Source organism: Vespa velutina, chromosome 3 (genome assembly GCF_912470025.1).
Source record: "Vespa velutina chromosome 3, iVesVel2.1, whole genome shotgun sequence".
NCBI lineage: Eukaryota > Metazoa > Arthropoda > Insecta > Hymenoptera > Vespidae > Vespa > Vespa velutina.
Genome location: NC_062190.1, coordinates 1571565 through 1592589, shown reverse-complemented (window position 1 = coordinate 1592589; position 21025 = coordinate 1571565). Strand labels below are relative to the sequence as shown.

The following is a 21025-nucleotide window of genomic DNA, read 5'->3' as shown; positions in this document are numbered from 1 at the left end:
ACGAAAAGTATAATGTTAAACAAAAGTTTTAAAATTCATTACTTATACAAGGCAATGTAAGGGAATGAAAAGTGTGCAATATGGATTGAATCACCGGACAAATCCTTCCCTTCAACGTGGGATAATCTTGAATTTAAATTATCTCGCTGAGTAAAAGTACCCCTTCTCTAGTTTACGACTCTCATAACACAAAATCCTTTGCAATCCAAGTCATTCTCGTCAAAGCAATATTGTTAATAATCAAAGCAAAATATTAAAGTTATTTGACGTATACTTTGCACAAAAATTAATTAAACTTTTTAAAAAGATTTGTTTGTCATTTATACTAATAAATATAAATATTAAAAATTTGTCTTCAAATAATTATTGATTAAAAGTATTATTAATATTGTTTCTTTAAGGAACCTTAAATAAATATAGGCTATGGTGACCTCGCTCAAACGTACACGGAGAAATCCATTATAGTTACAGAGGGGTGGCAAAATGATCATAAGATCTACTATTGACCAACCAAGTGATTAACATAAATTATGACCATAGAGAGCACAATTTATGAGGACTAATTATAATGAGTACGAAGGATACTACGGTTAAGAACTAGTGAACATTTCCTTTAACATTGGTCAAATCTTGCATGATCTGCAATTATGTCGTATGGGTGTGGATGATAATTTGGTGGAACGGAATAAAACTCCATTGGACGGAAAAAAACTCATGATATTCTCTAAACTATTAAATTTTTCGTTTAATTTTATATTAATAAAATCAGAATCGTTTGATAAATAATATTGTAAGATATTAATCCTATTTAAAACGTATTTTTCACGTAATTTATTACCCATTCATCAATACATGTAATAGGAAATTTACCTTGGCACTGTCCTCCATTTCTGGAAATGCAATGAAATGGAAATGTCGTAAGAGTCGAGGGGTTACTGGGTTTCTTCCACCTCCAGGTGGTCCCATGGCACCAATAAAATTTACGTCTTCGATCAGTCTAAAGCTACCGATTTCCTTTCTGTCGTACCATCCTGAAAAAATTGTGGCCATTTATCTTTCACACATACTCAGTTTGTTTATCCTAGAAGGCAGAATATTGCATTTTTCCTATACTTATATAATCGTATCGACAACTCACAATCTCGAGAAAGTAATTGGACATAAATCATTCTGCTTTGAAAGAAAATTGGAGGTTACTTTATAAGTTTACAGTAAAATTATGCATGTATTATATATTACGCAATTAATATAGAATTTGATCTTATCAATTTCTTAAAATTTTTAATTGTAATAGATACAGAATTGAAGTGTTTTAATTTTATAAAAGTTTCGATATAAGATGTGATATTTAAACATTATAAAGTTTTAATATAATTTTAAGTTTTACGTTTTACTCGCTTGATATTATTTAATAGAGTATAATGATGAATGATATTTATTATAATATATAAAATAAAAATCCAATAAGAAAATGAAAAGCTGTAATATTTTTTATTATCGTGAATTTGATTTCTTATATTATTTAATAAATCTTACCGCTGAAATCCATAAATTGTCGAATTAATTCAATAGGTGGTTGTGCTCCAAATGTTTCTAGAGCTGGCATATTGAAGTCATCAATGAAAAATATTTGTTTTTTTAATAATGGTGGACCATATACATCTCTACGTCTTTTATCTAATTTTCCATCAATCAGATCCTAGAAAAAATATGTAACTCCAATATAATAATTATTATATTAAAATAATAATCACAATAAATAAAAAGTATTTCTCTACTTGAGTTTGATTGGCAGTAGTTCTTGCAGAAAATATTATAAAATCACAAATAAATTTTTTTGGCATATTCCTAGATAATTTCGTTGAAATCGTCATAGTCTTTCCACTTCCAGTTGGTCCAATGCACAATACATTATTATTGTTTATAAATAAATATTCAATCAAAGTCGCATGTCGAATATTATCCATCGTAGGAATTTCAATGTCTAAAAAAATATTGTAATTATTCAATTAAGATATATTACAGTTTTATAGCGACGATAATATCAACGTTTAAGTCTTAAAATTATGTGAAAGTGATTAAAAATTTTATATTTAATTAATTACCAGCATATTTAGTTTCTGAAGTTATGTTAATAATCGGAATATCGTCTGACCATTTAATCCATTGCGGTGGAATCGGATCTTGTCCTTCGATTGGATCAGTAAAACCACCATCGTGTAATCTAAAATATATAAATCCAATTCGATCAGAAAGATATGATATTTTTTTTTTCAAAAAATTTACGTAATTTATTTAAAAATAAATACTACACGATAAATAATTAAAAATTTAATGATTCTATGTATTTACAAGATATCAATATTTACAGGACCTGTAATCATATACCAAACCGTCTTCAGGGAATGGCAATTTGTGTTGGAAATTATTTTGTACATCTCGAAGCCACGTACTAAATATATAACGACCATCGTAACTGCAAGTAGCACCTAAACTCCAAACTGTAGCAAAAGCTGTCCATGGAGATAATAAATCAGCTATCATAAGAAAAGAGGAAACCCTTGTAAGATCAATTTCAGAATTTATTTATTTATTTTATTTTATTTTTTTTGTTCTTTTCTTTTCTTTTCATAAAAGATTATTGTCTTTTTATTATTTAAATACTGGCTTACGTATTGTTTGTTGAAAAACCAAAGGCGGCGGTGGTTTGCCTTCTCTACCAGCCATAGGACCAATTCTATAGTTCATGAGATTTATGTAAGACTGAATTATTGCCGAATCCACAGTGCTTACGATTTCTTTTATTTGTTCACGTAGAATTTTTATACCGGGGAATAATAATTCATTTGTCAGTTTTTTTATTGTTTCCACGTTATCTTGCATTTTCTATTTAGCGATAGAAAAACATACTTTTATTGATATTCTCCTTCAAGTTTTTACAAAAAAAAAAAAAAATACATATATATATATATATACATATTAAGTGAAAGTGTAAAAAAAAAAAAAAAAAAAAAAAAGAGAAAAAAAGAGAATTACCGTCGGTAAAGACTTGATCCAGCAATTAACAAAAGGCTTTAATCCAAGACCCGCCGGTTCCATGTATACCATACCACACCTACGCTTGAAAAAAATGTTATCAATTATCAACTTTCACCTATCACTTTAATAACCAGTTAAATTTATCATCCATTTTGTTTAACACTTTACCATAAATCTTCTCTTCTGTTCGTTAAAAAAAAAAAAAAATCTTACAGTATACGCGATGATTGATATACGTTTCATTGTTGTTTACACGTAATTCGATATAAGCGTGAATTTTAAATCGTGCATTTTTATTGTTGGATATAACATAATTTTATATAGTATTTCGTTATATAACGATTATCCATTAAAATAATATTTAAGAATGATCATATACCTTGATACGGTAGCCGGAGAAGCGACTCTAAGATCACCAACTTCGAAGATCATTGTCTGCGTTGGTTGTAACTTCATAATTTCTCCAGAAGTCAAACAAAGTTTCTTATTGTCGTCTAATACAGTATTCATGTTTTCTATCCAAACTGCATCGACTGGTCCGTCAAAGACGTACCAACGTTTATTTTCGTCCGTCGCTTCGGTTCCTGCACGGATTAAAGTCGACAAAATTCCATCGGTCCTAAAGAAGAGATACGAAAATATTATCAAACTCGTGAGGCTTATTGCGAGCTTCCCTTTTTTTTTTTTATTTATTTATTTAGAAGAGATTATAAAAAAAAAAATATTCTTTAATTCCTCAACATTAAAGGTACTACGTGTTTCGTTTCTTTTTCTTTCTGTTCTTTTATTTTTTTTTTATTTTTTTATTTTTTTTTATTTTTTTTAGGAAATTCTAAACAAAAGTATTCAGATTATATTCCATATATATATATATATATATATATATATATATATATATATATAATCATTTATATATATATGGTAATACGTGATACGGGTGATTTATTTTTTACAGGGATATTTGTCGCCAAAAATTTATGCCCCTTGCGAGAAAGATTCGGCATATTGAGTGTACTTCTGAAACAAATCGATCGAATATGCGAGGGACTGAATAAAATAAATGAATGGTCGACTGTCAGGGAAGAGCGTTATCGCAACCTTACGTTATCGATCGTTTACATTCGCGTATCAAACTCGATATATTTCGCCTTTAACAATACCTTCTTCTGATAACAAGGTTTTTCTAGTAATGATCTGGCTTTGTGACTACGAAAATTCATGTATGAGAAAAAAAAATGTAATATACCTTAATGATATTTAATATATTTAATATATTTAATTATATGTATTCAAAGAAATATATCACTTATCTTTGATTTATAAAATTTATAAATCTTATCCGATATATTTATAATTTAATACGATTAATTAAATACGATAACGATTACACGATTCGAATTGATTTGAAAATTACCCTAGATATAAACGATTAATTGTAATATTAATGTACGTTTTATCGGCTAAACATTTCCGACATTGCTCGCAACTTATATCCTCCGATACAGAATTATAGTTTAAATAGTTCGATAGAATAATGGTTATAATAAGTTATATTTGAAAGTGAGAATGAGAGAGAGAGAGAGAGAGAGAGAGAGAGAAAGAGAGAGAGAGAGAGAAAGAGAGGTTCTAAAAATCGATGTTTAAAATTCAACTTAGTAAAGAATGAGATAATGTGATTATAAAAATACTTTTTATTACATACCACTCATGTGTATCAAGGTCATACTCTCCATAAAGTTGGCCCATTGTTATTGCTTTTGGATTAAGTACGTATGTGAAAACTGGCATAAAGAATTTTCCATTTGGCTGCAATTGTCCTTTTAAATTGGTACAAGCGTCTCTTAAAATTTGATAACACTGTAACGAGAATTTTGTAAAAAAAAAAAAATTACTACTAATCGTTATGCGCTATTGTAAAGTTAATTGAATATTAAAATTATCTAAAGAAATGACTTTTTCTAATGATCGCAAGTGAAAAAAACAAAATTCAATGCATTGTAATAAAGTTCTATTAATGAGACGAAATCATTGATTGTACTTAATACGAGTGATATGAATTTTCGGATATAAACTTCAACGTATAAGATGTAAACGAAAAATTGTAAACAATAATGGTAAACAGTAAGAGTAAGGGTAAGCAATAAAATGGTAAACATAGTTTATTGTCACGAGATTTTCACATTGGAATTTTTATTTGTAAATCTTCTGCAATATATATATATTTATAGAAACGCGTATAAATATTTGCTTTATAATGTTTTATAATTTTAAATACCAGACAGAGTTAAGGAATAAAATGTGGAACAGATTTACTTTTCGAGTAAACCGTCCTTGTTCTCATTATTTTATGTTTTAGTCGACGCTGTTAATGGTAAACAGCAATTTTGTATGTTTCCAAGAAGAAGACTTAACGACTATTTATACTATACAATTGAATATAATAAAGCGAAATAGTATAATGAGAATCTGTAGCTATTTCGTATATATTGTCATTCTATTCTAAATATGTAAATAAGCAACGAATTTTTATATAATTTACATATAATATATATATATATATATATATATATATATATTTTTATATATATATATACTAAACATTTACGTTGCATTACTATAAATAATCCATCGTATTGTAACGTTATTCTATTATAAAACAATAGTTCTCTCATTTCGTTTACGTCATGCACAGATATAGTCTTCTACCAATAACGAATTCCAATTGTTCTGGTTCATATTTGTTTTTGAGATTATGTTTACCCTTTGTTCGAATATATTTCTTATTTTTTATGAAAAAATTTTCCATGATCGTATTGATAATTTTATAAATATTTTAACGAACATCTAACATTGAATCTCTTTGAATGAATTAGATCAATAGATATTTTAACCAACACATTAATGATATATAATTGAAATATTCCCTGTATACTAATTCTTATATTATACCGAAGGGAAAATCATTGTGAATTTATATATAGCTTTCCATAAATAGATTTATTATTCAACATAAATATTTCACGGTAGGTTTAGTAATCTAAAAAAAAAAAAAAAAGAAAAAATAAAGAACATTGAATGAGCGTACACAAAATAAAAGAGATAAGTTTTGCCGAATTTCGCAAAATTGTACCTGATTTATTTAATCTCTATGAATGATAATTAAAGTATTCAAAAAAAATGTCATTTACGATGGATAAAAAATTAAAATGGTTATGGAAGAGAAAAGTTTCTCCTTTCAATCAATCGTAAAAAACAATCAACGTCTGAACAAACGGTAATAATATTATGACGTGATAATTTAAAGTTCGTGCAAATAAAATCGTTGTTTCGACGACGAGCAAATTGGAAGAAAAAATAAAAAAGTATAACTCCAATCTAATTTACTTTATTTAAAATAGATATATACGTATTTATATAAATTTTTTTCTGAAAGAACATTAAAACATTATTTATTGTATTATAGATCGAATTTATTTGATTATTAGATCGAATCATCTTTTGTTGAATAAAATCATGACGGAAAGGTGTTACTTTAATACGTAGAAAAAGTGTATAAGTAGTAAGACAAATAAAACGACGACGAATAGGGAAGAGAGAATCAATAAATTACAGAGAGGGTGCCTAAATGCCGGAAAGAATGGTAGAACTAACAGCAGGGATCAGTCCAGTCGATTATTGAGAATTTTATAAAGAAGATACGTTTTCTTTCATGCGGAAAATTTATGATTATAACGAATTTACATTCTATTCCTTTTAAATGTGAATTTAGACGAATATAAGAAATATCTTGGCTGACCATAGTTTGGTTTACTCTACTTGCATCCATTCAGAATTATCTACTACGATAAAATATCTTATTTGTGTCATTCATAGACACGATCGATAATCTTTATTTTTATTATTTCTTTTCGTGCAATAGAAAACATTTAGACGATTATTCATATTCCACAAAATACAAACTCGATGGAAACGCTTTGTCACACCCAAACATTGGAATTGACATTGAAAAATAGGATGTCAGCTAAGCTAAAAAGTATAATCATCGATAAGCTTACGCAACGTATCTTTTTTCTTTCCTCTTTTAAAAACTCAGAGTTTATCGTTTTAAGGGGGAAAAAAAAAAGAAAAAATAAAAAAAAAAAGAAAAAGAAAGAAAGAAAAAAAAAGAATTGTTTAATCAATTGAAATAACAAATAGTTAGTACTTTAAGAAAATAATTGAAGAAATTTTTACGATTTAATATTGATTATTATTCTAATTTATTCGCCTTTTTTTTTTTTTTTTTTTTTTTTTTCAATTAGAACAATTTTAATAATCATTCCATTGCTTACGTTTTTCTCATAAATATCATAGAAAAAGAAATGACGATGATGACCATAGACGATTCCTGAAAGAAAATTGAGAGAGGAAGTTATGATGAAATATCCAACATGAAAATCTCGAACCAAAGGAACATAGTCGTCATCGCAGTATAAATTGCATGGCGCATGCGGGAGAACTTTTCGGCCGGCAAACGCGTCGAGATCGTCCACGGCGCGTCCAGTTTATCTTACGTCGCGCTGAACCTCACGACGCTCCTCGTTTTTCAACTTTCCCATTGGCTTTTTTTTCTATCGAGCGATTTGAAAAGGTTAGTGTTAAAAGATACAAAAAAAAAAAAAAGAAAAAAAAAGAAAAAAAAAAAAAAGAAGAAGAAGGAGAAGAAGAAAAAGAGGAAGAGGAAGAGGAAGAGGAAAAGATGAAAATGAATATATATATACATATATATTTATGAAAGAGTGTTACAAGTGAATGGATTGAGGATTTATTCGGAAAGAAAAGAAATTCGAATCTTGGTTGAAAGATTTGTGTAAATAGATAACAAAGAAACAAAGCAGGTAGCAAACCATCCCTAAGGGATTTTTCTTATATATTAGAAGGATCCTTTCAAGAAAATACATGTGTATATATATATATATATATATATATATGTGTGTGTGTGTGTATATATATACATATATACATATATATTTCATTGTGAGAAAAGATAAAGAGAGCGAAAAATATTCGGCACGTTATACATACAAATTACTAGAGTCAGTGAACTCATTCGGAGATCACGATCGGTGCTATATACTATTCAGACTATCTACCTAATTTAAAAATCCCTACGTTAATATTTTCATTTTGAACGACTACCAAGGAACTTTCCCAGAGACAATTGCATAGAATAACTAATACATTTTAATTTTGAGATAAGGATTATCTCTGAAAAGATGGAAAATTGTGATATCGATTTTAAGAAAGCATATAACGGATCAAACGTGTTTAGATTTATTTGTCCTAACGCGGACACGTAAATGATATATAGTTCGAGAAGCTCATATAATAATTTATGTTACGTGGATGTTAGCTTAATCTTGATTAATGGTTCTTGAAAGTGCATTTACCAGAGATCGTAACAGGTGTTACTATCATCTTTGTGTAATCAATCAATTAAATATCTAATTCCAGATTATCGATACAGTTTGGTTTAAAAAAAAAAACAAAAAAAAAAAGAAAAAAGAAAAGAAAAAAAGAAACTAAAAAAGAATTAAAAATACATACTAATATATTAAATAAAAATATCATACTTTCGTTCAATTCGTAAAATAAACGACGTTTTAAAGTTATAATATTAGAAATTTTAGATTCTCATGAACGTCCTTCATATTTACGAAAAGGAATATTTTTAAAACCATATCTTAAATCTGCTCTACATTTGTCTCTTTTCTTGATGGATAACCGCTAAACCGATAAATCAGACCTATCTGTTTATCTTCATCAAAGGAACAGGTTTCTTAAAACCGCGATAGATAAATCGATAGTTTTTCTTCTACCTGACTAATACGAAAGAGATCGATGCGTATAAACAAAAAAGGATTGAGCAAATTTACTATAGATGTATATAAATACAAAAGTTATAAAATATACGTTCTTCGATCGAAAGAAAATAAATGTTTCGGTTCAACGTAGAAAGTTGAAAAATTTTAACATAAAAAATAGCCGTAAAAACATTCCAGTTTTTTATTTTAATCTTCATTACATCGTGCACAGCTTGTAGAAAAATAGAATAAAAGTAATTAATACAAAATAAATAATAGAACAAAACGAGGATTAAATTTAAATAAACGACGGACATTCTCATTAGTTTCTTTCGTAGACATATAAGAATTTATTATATTATATATATATATATATATATATATATATCGCTTCTTCCATTATCCTTAGATTTATTTAAACATCTATTATTTTCATTATAAACAAGCCGCTTTTCACATTTCATTTGCATTGCATCATCATCTCACTCGATAATTCTGAGAGAGTATTTATATCGAGCATTTATGTTAGCGTGCAATTATGAATGAACGAGGGCCTAACTTCCCGTAAACATTGTGCTTACTATAGTATTACAAAATTAGAAAGAAAATTTGAAGATCCTTGAAAAAGGAAAATCTATAAATATATATCGAGTAAAACTTATCGAATAAATCATTAATCATTGTGATTAACGTACAAGAACTAAAGAGTATCTGTAAACGAAGATATCGAAGAAACATATAACGAGAAATCTAAAATTTGAACAACGTAGCTAACAGTAAAAGAAGCAATCTGCACATCATCCTGAATCAATAAGACGACAAGTGACGGAAATCGTTCGCCCCTACAAAGGATTCTTATAAACCTTGTCACGAGGTGACCTCAAATAAAGCCGTGTAAAGTCGTCTGTTTTTTTTTTTTTTTACTTTTGCATAAAAAGGATTCACTGATATACGATTGATCATAAGTAAATATTTATCATAACATAAGAACGATCGTATACACATCATGTTTTGGAGAACGTCTAATGTTGCAACTAACTCAAAGTGTATTCAAATATCAGCTACGATTAGTGCTTTACCACGTGTACGAAGATCAGCGAGTTCTGTTGTTACTTGGACGAATGTAACAAACACGTACGTTCACAGAAACGTCAGTTACGAGACATCGATTGAATTTGAAGAAGAATCCTTCGAAGCTTGTAGTTCGGTGTACTTTCTGCTTGAATTATTCCACATGTACTACATTCCGGCCATAATCCTTTTGGGACTGGTTGGAAATCTTTTATCATGCGTTGTCTTTCTGAATACCCATCTAAAAATGCGAAGTTCGAGTTATTATTTAGCAGCACTGGCTACAGCTGATTTTGGATTTTTGGTCTCCCTTCTTCTGGTTTGGCTCAATAACACCGTTGGCTGGATGGTATTCAACAAAGACGGCTGGTGCGAGACTTTGGTCTACATCAGTGCTGTTTGTAGCTCTCTTAGCGTTTGGCTGATCGTCGCCTTTACTGTAGAAAGATTCATAGCCGTGCAATACCCATTGCATCGGCCTCACATGTGCACAATAGCACGGGCAAAGGCTATCGTCTTGATACTAGTTATACTTGCCTTAGCAAGTCATTCTTACGCTTTTGTTACGGCCGGCGTCGTCAAAATTCACGATGGCTATGAATTATGCGATCTCAAGATAGAATATCTTGAGACTATGAGGATCATCAGTATCATCGATAGCATAGCCAGTTTGATAGCACCGCTTGTACTTATCATCATTATGAATACAATGATAATGAGAAATCTTCTTAGATTTACTAGAAGATTCAAACAAGCACCGAGTGTATCCACCACCTGTCAAAGCAGAGAAAGATCCGAAATTAATCTAAACCAAATTCCGGTGAGTAATGTTATCCCTCGTTTTGTGAACTTCCTTTCTTATCGTAACGTATGTGCTTCCTGGTAAATATCTACGTAGATAAAGACAATATCGGGAGTCTGCATGATTCTATCTTGCATGATGTTCACAAATACACAATCTTATCTTTTCACTTTCCCGTAACGTTTTATGCTTAAACACTTTGCGCTTAGGTGTCTTCATAATTCTAACTAGTAAACATCTACGAAAATAAAGATACGTACTTAGTAAAACGCAGTATTACCTTCCTACACATTCCAGTCATGTGGAAGAATACTGGTATGTATATATGTTTATTGAAATATCAACAAACTTGGATATGGCACAGCTGCCCCATATATGTTATTGCGGTATGAAGAGAAAAACGTAGTGGACGAAGAATTTGAAACGCCTTTAATTTGAAAAATTAATAACAGACGCGATAAATGTGCATGTTTTTGTGTTATTGTTACTCATAAACTTTTCATCTGATACTCTTATTAGGACAGTAAAATGAAAATTCGTCACTATATTAATCATTGCTAATTAATAGAGAGCAAAAATAATAAAAGTTAACTTTTATAAATGTGCGAACATTCTTTCGTTTAAAAAAATAATATAATATCGTTTATAATTCTTTCTCCAAAAAAAAAAAAAAAAAAAAAAAAATAGTAAATACATAAAATAAGATACATTCGGTAACTACAATTAATTATTAACAGAATAAACTTCGAGTTTTAATTAATGCTTGTAATATCATACTTAATCAATAATATGAAAAAAGGGAGAGAGAGAGAGAAAGAGAGAGAGAGAGAGAGAGAATGATGTCTTATTACTTAATATTAATTTAATTCGCATTAGCAAAAGCGTCGTAAATTTGATATTTAACAAAAAATATTGATTAATAGATAAGACATAAATTCCTTTATATTTACTCTCTTCATATTAATTAATATAAATTCGATTAATAAACACTTCATTTTTGCATTATCAGAATAATATAAATATTTCTGATATAACTTGTTTTCGATATATAAAGCTGAATATTTATATACATATAATAGCTTAACATAGTACCTAAAAATATTCAAAAGTTTAATTAGTTAATTATTTATTATATTTAAATTAAATGATACTTCATTGAATAAGAAATGAAAACAATTTCCAAGTTAATTCTCTTGATATAGAAGACGTCATCTTTAGTTATATATGGATCCTTGATGCTCTTAAATCATTGATTGTCAGATAATCATTGCTTCAAATACTTCAAGTGGTATAAAATCATCTACTGCTGTTAGTCACTCGCAGCTACTCGAGTCGATAACAAGTCTCATAACATCTCTGTCGGTACTTTCTATTTCTTCAAGAGTTTGAAGATTTGTATTTTAATTGAAGAAGAATTTGAAAACACTTTCAATCGATGGAGATTTTTATGACTGTATTAACGATTCTCGCCATTGGCTTGGGTCTTTATCATTTCTGTTTCCGTAGCACATCTTACTTTAAGGAAAAAGAATTATTACATGATACTCCATTACCTATATTCGGCAATATGGCACCTTACTTCTTTCGACGAAAACCTGTGCATTTATTATTGGGAGATTTATATAAAAAATATTCACAAACAAAGTACTTTGGATTTTACGATTTCATGAGCCCGGTTATAATACTTCGTGATCCTGAAATAATCAATTTAATTGGGATCAAAAACTTTGATAACTTTTGCGATCATACTAGTTTCGTTGCTGAAAACGAACCCTTAATGGCAAAGAATCTTTTTCAACTACGAGGTGATACTTGGCGTGAAATGAGAAAAATATTAAGTCCTACATTCACCTCCAGCAAAATGAAGATGATGTTTGGATTAGTACAGGAATGTGCTGAAAACTTTGTTAATCATATCGCGATAAGATCTGAAAAAGGTTGGACAACCGAAATGAAAGACATTTTTACAAATTATACGAGTGACGCAGTAGCGACAACTGCTTTTGGTATTGCTATTGATTCTATAAAGGATCCGAATAACGATTTCATTACGCTGACTAAGACGATTTTAAATTTTGACAGTATTCTTTCTATGAAATTACTTTTGGGTAGAAATTTTCCTTGGTTATTTAAAACGTTTGACATTAAACTATTTGGTGACAAAGTACGTAACTTTTTCCGCAATGTAATCATCGATAGTATTAAAACAAGAGAAGAAAAAGGTATTATTCGACCTGACATGATTCAATTGATGATGGAATCAAGAGAGAAAATGCAAATATCTTATGATGATATGACGTCACAAGCCTTTGTGTTTTTCCTTGCCGGATCGGATTCTACTGCGACCTTTATGTGTTTTCTTGCTCACGAAATAGCTGTAAACAATGAAGTTCAAATCAAACTACGAGAGGAAATCAATCAAAGTCTGAAAATGACAAATGGTCGGGCTACGTATGATGTTATTATGAATTTGAAATATTTAGACGCTGTAATCAATGAAACTTTAAGACTATACCCTTTGACATCGTTTGTGGACAGATATTGTTCAAAAAGTTTGGAATTACCACCAGCAATACCTGGAGGGAAATCATATATGTTAAAACCTGGAACAAGTGTTTGGTTTTTACCATATTCCATACACCGTGATCCAAAATATTTTCCAAATCCAGATAAGTTCGATCCAAGTAGATTTATTGATGGAGATATTGATTCATTAATTTATTTTCCTTTCGGTATTGGGCCCAGAATTTGTATAGGCAATAGATACGCTCTTATGATTTGTAAAGTTGTATTTTTCAATCTCTTAGCCCGTTGTGAACTTAAGATATGTTCTAAAACTTCGATACCAATAAAATTTAGTAAAAAAAGTATGATCATGACAGCTGAAAATGGTTTTTGGTTGGAAATTAATGCTCGAAAATCCACTAATGCTATTAATACAATCAACGGAAACGATAACAAATGATAAAATAAATAATAACGTTGAACGAAAAGAAATGAAGAAATAGATAATAAAATTTAAAGATAATGATAAATAGTAATAATCTTGCTTTTGTAAAATCGATAAATATAATTAATATAATAAATAAGAATAACGTGTACTAATGTGTCCGCTTAAAAAAAAAAAAAAAAAAAAAAAAAAAAAAAAAAACTGATTCTACGATATAAGAAAATTCTATTATAATATATCGAATAATAGCGAAGAAAAAAAAAAAATTCACAAGAAAAAGAAATAGTCTCGTTAAGATTCATATTATGTTTCCTGCTTAATCATCACAGTAGAAGAATATAGATTTCATCAAATGTTACAAAATATCTTTCAAGTTGCACAGCTTAAAGAATTTTAAGTTTTTCATGCTTTATCGAAACGCCTTTGCTCGTATTAGTGAAACGACTCTACAGAGATTGCGGTTTGTCGACTATTTTCGAACCGTGCGTATAAATATCCGTGGCTTATGTAAGCTTTGCCATTCATCTTTACAGAACTCAACCATCGACATATTTCTACCACTCCGGCATTATGTTTTAATTGTCCAACAAAATTCATTTGTATAAATGCGAAGATTTTAATATGTGATTTAACATTGATTACGCAAGATGACAATTAGTAGGAGGATACGATAACAACTCACGTGCAAGTCATTGTAACATAGTAAACGTTATATGATAAATGCAATGTTATCTTGGCTCTGTTCTTGTAATTCAATATATATAACGTTACATTTAGATACGTTTAATAACAAATCTCTCAATTGTCACTAATTTAGATAAAAATTAAAAAGAATTTTTTAATAATAATACTCTATACGTTTGTTTCTCGATGATACTCTAAGAAGATATTTATAATCGTATTGTCTACAATGCGTATAATGTCAAATGGCAATCCATAAAAGATAAAAGTAACATATTTCACATTTTTCAATGTAAAATTCCGAAAGAAGGCGTTTATACAAAGTATCTAAACTCCTACATATATGTAAAACTCCTACATATATTTAAACTCCTAGTTAATTGGCAAACGTTTAAGTGAGTCAATTGATAATTGTACGCGTAAAATAATACGAAAATCTGTAAAGAAATATTTTCACATTACAAATAATCATAAGCGTTGTATGCTTTACTTCTCAATAAACGAAGGTAATCAATCGGAATTTACAGATCACTTATGTATCGTTCATAGTAAATTTATTTCATTTGTTCGAAAACAATATTGATAAAATAAATTCATTGAAATTCGTTCGAACGAACTTGATCACGCATATCGTTGTTCTTTCTTTCTTTTTTTTTGAATCATCATGAGAATTTCGAAATTATTATTCATTTTTGAATCTACGATGAAATATTTAAATTTATTAATCTGCGATTTATAACGATTTTCTCTTCAAATTTGATTTATTCGGTTCAGTTCTCTTCATCGATTAAACTCGGATATATTGAAGTTTTGTTGCTTCGTTACAGTACAGATATAAAACATGTTTTACTTTTTATAACGACAGCACATCGGCCATGCCAATCACTTTTTTATCTTTTCACATATAACCGTTATATGTTCTGCACATGTATATCAAACGCAACGAAATATTTGAATAGTATAGTGATATATTTTTTATTTAGAAAATCAATCAAGATAGTAACCTCTGACCTATGGATTCTGTGAATCATCTATTGAAATTAATAGTGAAACAGATCTTGCCTGTTTTAAATCATTTGGTATTCAGTGCCAAGGACATGCATGATCAAGCATGTTTTAGATATAGATAAGGACATAACAAAAAAAAAATACAAATGATCTGAACAGTATAATCATTATCTGATTATAAATAATACATTCTAAAATTGTAACAAAAAGATATTTTCCTGAGATAACAAGATAAAGTAAGATAATGAAACTAATATGATAACAAAACATATTTTTTTATATGTTCTTCTTATCTTATTTAAACAATCGTATTTTTCATACGGCATTTTTAAATAATAATTTAAAAATGTAAATATTGTTTAAGATAATACAAAAAGAAGTGAATGAAATCAAAGATATGCAATCAATTAAATAAAATATATACCGATATACATATCGATATATGAAATTATAATTATAATTATATTTAAATTTTAAATATGACTATTTATGTCTTCCCTTTGATGTCTAATATTATTTAAATATTAATTGTATAGATCCATTTTCAATTCATACTTAAATAAATTATGACGTAGTCAAAGCGTTTTTGTCCTTTAAAAAATGAAATGAAAAATGAAACAATGAAATATAAATTGTAATAAAAATTATATTAACGTATTGCAATTGAAAACAAACGAAAATAAAGTATCGACGTTTCATCAGAAGATACTGTTCGTCGAAACGAATACTTGCGCAAAGGATACGCAACCAATTTGTATAGTATCGAAAGCTGATTGGCACCCTGAGAAGTCGTCTATTAATCAGGGAATTGTAACAATACTCCATCAGTTAATCGTTGAACGTAGATAGATACATCAATATCTACCTACACGTGAACAATAAGTGCATTTTTCATTAATATAAAAACGAACCCATTTTAAGAGTAATCATGAAATACAATACCACAATAACAAAAAGTTTATAACTGAGTTTTGCGTCTATTCGTAAAGAAAAAACGAAAAAAAATCTTATTGATTATATCACAATAAATAATAAGCTACGCTTCAAAAAAAAAAAAAAAAAAAAAATAAATTAAAGTCTTTGAATTTATTGCATTTGTCAGATGAAGCTTCTTTAATGAAATACGTGACATGATTTGAACGCATCAGATTTACTGTATGCTTTTCTATAGTAAGCTATTATATTATTTTCACACTTAATCAAAGTAAATAAGATATTGATGAACATATTTGACAATTAAAATTACTATAGAATTATATTTACAAGAAAAAGGATATATAAGATAAAATAAATGATCATTGAAAATTTATAATATTATTATTTGTGGATGTATATGTCAACATATCTTATTCTCGTGGATGTTGGCTTAGAATGAAGCAAAAAGTTTTAAATAAATTTAAATAAAGTACTAATAACGGAATAAATCAACAAAACTATAAGATAATATTAACGAATTAATAAAACTTAATTGGTAGAGAATATACTATAATAGAAAAATCGATTACATTTAATACGAACATTTTCTTATTTCATTACTGTCCTAGGGTTCATAAATCAATACTTTTCAGCTGACATCACTTAATTATCAAGAATCCTCGATCGTGCACGTACACTGAAATTCATGCTATATTCAATATACATTACAGAGTGCCAGTAGCAGTCACAATGGTGCCGGCGGTATCAATATGGGTGCGATCATTGGGGAACGTAGGCCACCCTCTCAGCAATCTTTTCACTCTTCGAAAACCAACCATTCTCAAAATTCAAGGCATCAGCCTACATCGATCGCAGTACCACCGTCTACACCAAGAAATGCTTGCCAACTACCCGAAATAGCGGCTCGATGTATACGTGAGTAGAATTTTGTTTTTCTATGAAATCAATAAATTATCTTTAAGCTTTACGCATATATAATTATTTATAAAAAATAATTCAATCAATTCTATAAATTATAAAGTAAAATCCGTTTATATCTAATTGTTTTTTATCTTACAGACGTACGATCATCCTCGCGAAATCTCGTATCAACTAGAAATCAACAAAGTATTACAAAAATGCTCTTATTGATCAGTACTGTTTTTATCATTCTCAATTCTCCGAGGTGAGTGTAACATATTAACGTATTAATCGTTTCTTATATATTTCTATTTCAAAATAATATTTATAATATTTTCAAATCAATGAAGAATAAATTATTTTCTATAATCGAAAAGTATTGATTTACGTCGATATCTTTGACAAGTAATATCATTATCGTCGATTAAATTAAAACGTAAAAGAGAGAAATGGAGCGCCTTAACAAAAGTTTAACACAATTGATTTTTCTCTCTAAAATAATACATAAAATATTAAAAACTGAAGTCATATTTAAAGATTACTATCAGAAATAATTGAATAATTACTTCGTGATGCAACAATATACAAAGAAAGAAAATTTTTCTGATAATAATATTAAGTAATAAATAACAATTGTTTTAATTGAAACAAACATATTTATTTGTCTCAGCTACGTGATACGCTTATGCGTCTTCTTCTTCACTCTTGCACGAAGAGATACACCCGCTCTACTTTGGTGTCTTCAACAGTTTTTCATGCTTCTTTACTACACTAACTTCAGTATCAATTTTCTCCTATACGCCATGTGCGGTATCACGTTTCGACGCTGTTTGGAACAACTGTTGCGTAAAGTTTTAAAAAGCATGACCAGGTATCACTGTAATCCTCAGAGATATATATAGATATTCCATCATCATCGATCCAGAAGGAGCCGGACAGAAACGATCATTATGATGAACGTTAGAGAACCGGCTAATTCATAAATGATAGTTGAAATGCGATCATCGACGTCCTCATCAGGGTAACGTCTATAAATTTGCTCAATTTATCAAAGACTGAAAAAGGAGAATAAAATGTTTGACCATAATTCACTATCAATATCAAAACCTCTCGATGGTTCCTCGAGATTATTGACGCTCCACAAATGGATAGCCATGACAACTGCAAAAATAATAGACATTAATGAAATTATTTCTATCGTAACTTTCGATATACATCGTCTATTCACGGTTTAAATTAATGTCGATGGGACACATCTGGTACTTGAATTGCAATGTCATCGATATGGGATATCAGGGGTGTTGTCGAGTGGTAACAGGGTAGTGATATGCACAACATTATTACTATCTCTGTGTACATGCTGATCGATAGTTACTTAAAGATAAAGCTACTCGTCTGTTGCAACGGCTTATGATAAACAAGATTATTTGAGTATACTTTATAAGATTATGTAGAATATACATGAAATATAGACGGCGAGAATATTAATAATCATGATAACGTTGAATCTCATAGAATTCTTTTTTGAATTTTATTTTAACTTTAATATCCCTCGATAATGTATCCCTCGATCGTCAAATTTAATACAATATTTTATATTGAAACATTATTTATTATTTTACATTATACTATAACTCTGTATCAATATATTATACGTATAATTATATTCAAATCGAGAAAAATATTCTCTTCGAGTGTATCATTATCAAGATATCATATCCAAAGCTTATTATTAAAAGATCTAGTAACAGGAAATAAAGAAAGTTTAACATCATCCTTTTCGAAGGTAACATAAACCATTACTGCCTACTTTTACGTAGATACGACGATAAAGGTATGAAATTTATGGGCGACATCTGAAAGCCCGGAATTTTGTGTTGCACTTAAAACAGAAGGGATATATATCGTTTCATGGCCCGTATGAAATTTTATTAAACCTCTTCGAAATTTATCATTGCAAATATCCCATGAGGATTTAAATTACTCTGTTATGGTTTATTCATGACATATTGAAATGGGAATTTTCTTAAAAAATAAAAAATAAAAAAAAGTATAAATAAAAAAGTGACAAATTTACTTTTTTCACTTTTTTCATCGCTTTTGCACAGAATTTGTTTATACTAGATATATTATACTCACGTGAAGGTTGGCTAAATATTGGTGGTCTGTACTGGTGTTAATTAATTTCACAAAATTATAGTTATAAAGTTAACAATTAAATCATGAATATATAAAAAAAAAAGAACCTAATTTATAATATTCACGTCTGAATTTTCACTAAATAATTATTATCTCACAGTTTTACTTTTCTTCAAAAATTTTTAATATTGGGCATTTAATAAATGCATACCAATATTTGTACAAGCATGAATCCTTTTATTAGCATATAATCTGCAAAAATATTGTATATTTAACATTATTATAAAAGAACGTTAATATTAAAAGACATAATAATTGATATTGTGAGAAATAATGGAAGTGAAATAATCACGTACCTGTTCTGACATCCTTAAATCAGAAGAAAAAAAAAAAAATACACGTATCGTATTTATCAATAATTATAAACAACAAACGGAGAACAAGTTTTTAACTTATTAAATGTTTCTATGTGATGTAACACTTAGGATTCCTCGCAAATACTGTGTAAATAGGTTTACTTTAAATAAAATAAATCTATCTAATCCATTCCTGTAAATGTGTACATACAGAAAACGATATATGTATGTATAAATAAATAAAATGGAATCGATTTACAGATTTACGTACAATTGAGAGAATTTTTAAATATTCATAGGATGCACATAATATTATTATATAATTATTTATTATATTAACAGTTAATATTAACAATTAATTTATTAAGTTAAGATATTGAATATACGTCGAGTATATAATTTAATATTTTGTTATTGTTGTAAAAATAATATATCTACTTTTTAATATTTGAAACACTAAGTTAAATTAACATATAAGCATAAAGCTATGTTAAACACATGTAAATCGATTTCAATGAAAGTATAAACTACATTTTAAGTGTCTGAAAGTGTAATAGCAGAAGAAGCTTCTTATTGATAAAAGTGCCCAATTAGAAGTATCATTTTACTGTCGTATATATTTACATAGTATATACATGTGTATGCAATATAATTCTAGTAAACAAATTTACTTAAGTTCTTATAATAAAATTATTATATACATTTGTAAACAACAAATTAGAAATATTTATCGGATATAAGTTGTATGATATAGTACAACACTACTTCTCTTATTTATTAATTTCCTTATGTAATTTTCTTCAATTATTTCTTAAGTTACCGTATAATGTAAACACGAAAACACACATACGTATACAAATATAAATTATATACCGCGATTAACTTTGAAAATGTACACTTTATATATATATATATATATTTTTTTTTTTTCATTAATTTATTATTTATTTGTATAAATAAATTAATGTTATTTTTCAAATATGTATTAACTTTCAGTTTTCCTCTTTCTTACGATCGTTAATATTAAAAAATCTTCATAACTTTAAAAAAATCTTCATAACTTTGAAAAATCTTCATAACTTTAAAAAATCTTCATAACTTTAAAAAATCTTCATAACTTTAAAAAATCTTCAGATATTATACTGACACCTATTTTTATAAAACGATAACCACAAATATAGAAACGTTCATAGAAATGGTTATTGACCGCACGTGTTTTGCAGATGCGACTATTTCAAATTTGGCTTTCCGTTTTAAATAAGATTAGTCTATTTTGTTACCTTCGATAATTAACGTGGAT

General features: G+C 28.3%; 3 protein-coding genes across 4 annotated transcripts in view; 2 read left to right on the top strand and 1 right to left on the bottom strand.

Annotated features, from left to right (window-relative positions):
* Window positions 1-21025, bottom strand: part of LOC124947522 (dynein axonemal heavy chain 1-like) — a 38492-nt gene that overhangs the window by 8952 nt on the left and 8515 nt on the right. The window contains exons 22-30 of the mRNA XM_047489796.1: window positions 4742-4896; window positions 3419-3658; window positions 3037-3115; window positions 2673-2886; window positions 2375-2537; window positions 2106-2224; window positions 1779-1984; window positions 1537-1699; window positions 871-1031 (exon numbers count right to left, since the gene is read on the bottom strand). Of these exons, the coding sequence (XP_047345752.1) occupies window positions 871-1031; window positions 1537-1699; window positions 1779-1984; window positions 2106-2224; window positions 2375-2537; window positions 2673-2886; window positions 3037-3115; window positions 3419-3658; window positions 4742-4896 (1500 nt within the window). The remainder of the gene's footprint in view (window positions 1-870; window positions 1032-1536; window positions 1700-1778; window positions 1985-2105; window positions 2225-2374; window positions 2538-2672; window positions 2887-3036; window positions 3116-3418; window positions 3659-4741; window positions 4897-21025) is intronic.
* Window positions 7695-20619, top strand: LOC124947744 (thyrotropin-releasing hormone receptor-like). Of its 2 annotated transcripts, none has more exons than XM_047490321.1 (5): window positions 7695-7916; window positions 9653-10773; window positions 17041-17245; window positions 17390-17495; window positions 17901-20619. In XM_047490321.1, exons 2-5 carry the CDS (start codon window positions 9889-9891, stop codon window positions 18130-18132), a joined length of 1428 nt encoding a protein of 475 aa, XP_047346277.1. In that variant the 5' UTR covers window positions 7695-7916; window positions 9653-9888; the 3' UTR covers window positions 18133-20619. The 2 variants fall into 2 exon arrangements, with proteins under 2 accessions (XP_047346277.1, XP_047346276.1); XM_047490320.1 differs by having other exon boundaries at window positions 9581-10773.
* On the top strand, window positions 11957-13831 carry LOC124947743 (cytochrome P450 9e2-like). Its single transcript, XM_047490319.1, has one exon. It carries the CDS (start codon window positions 12191-12193, stop codon window positions 13718-13720), a length of 1530 nt encoding a protein of 509 aa, XP_047346275.1. The 5' UTR covers window positions 11957-12190; the 3' UTR covers window positions 13721-13831.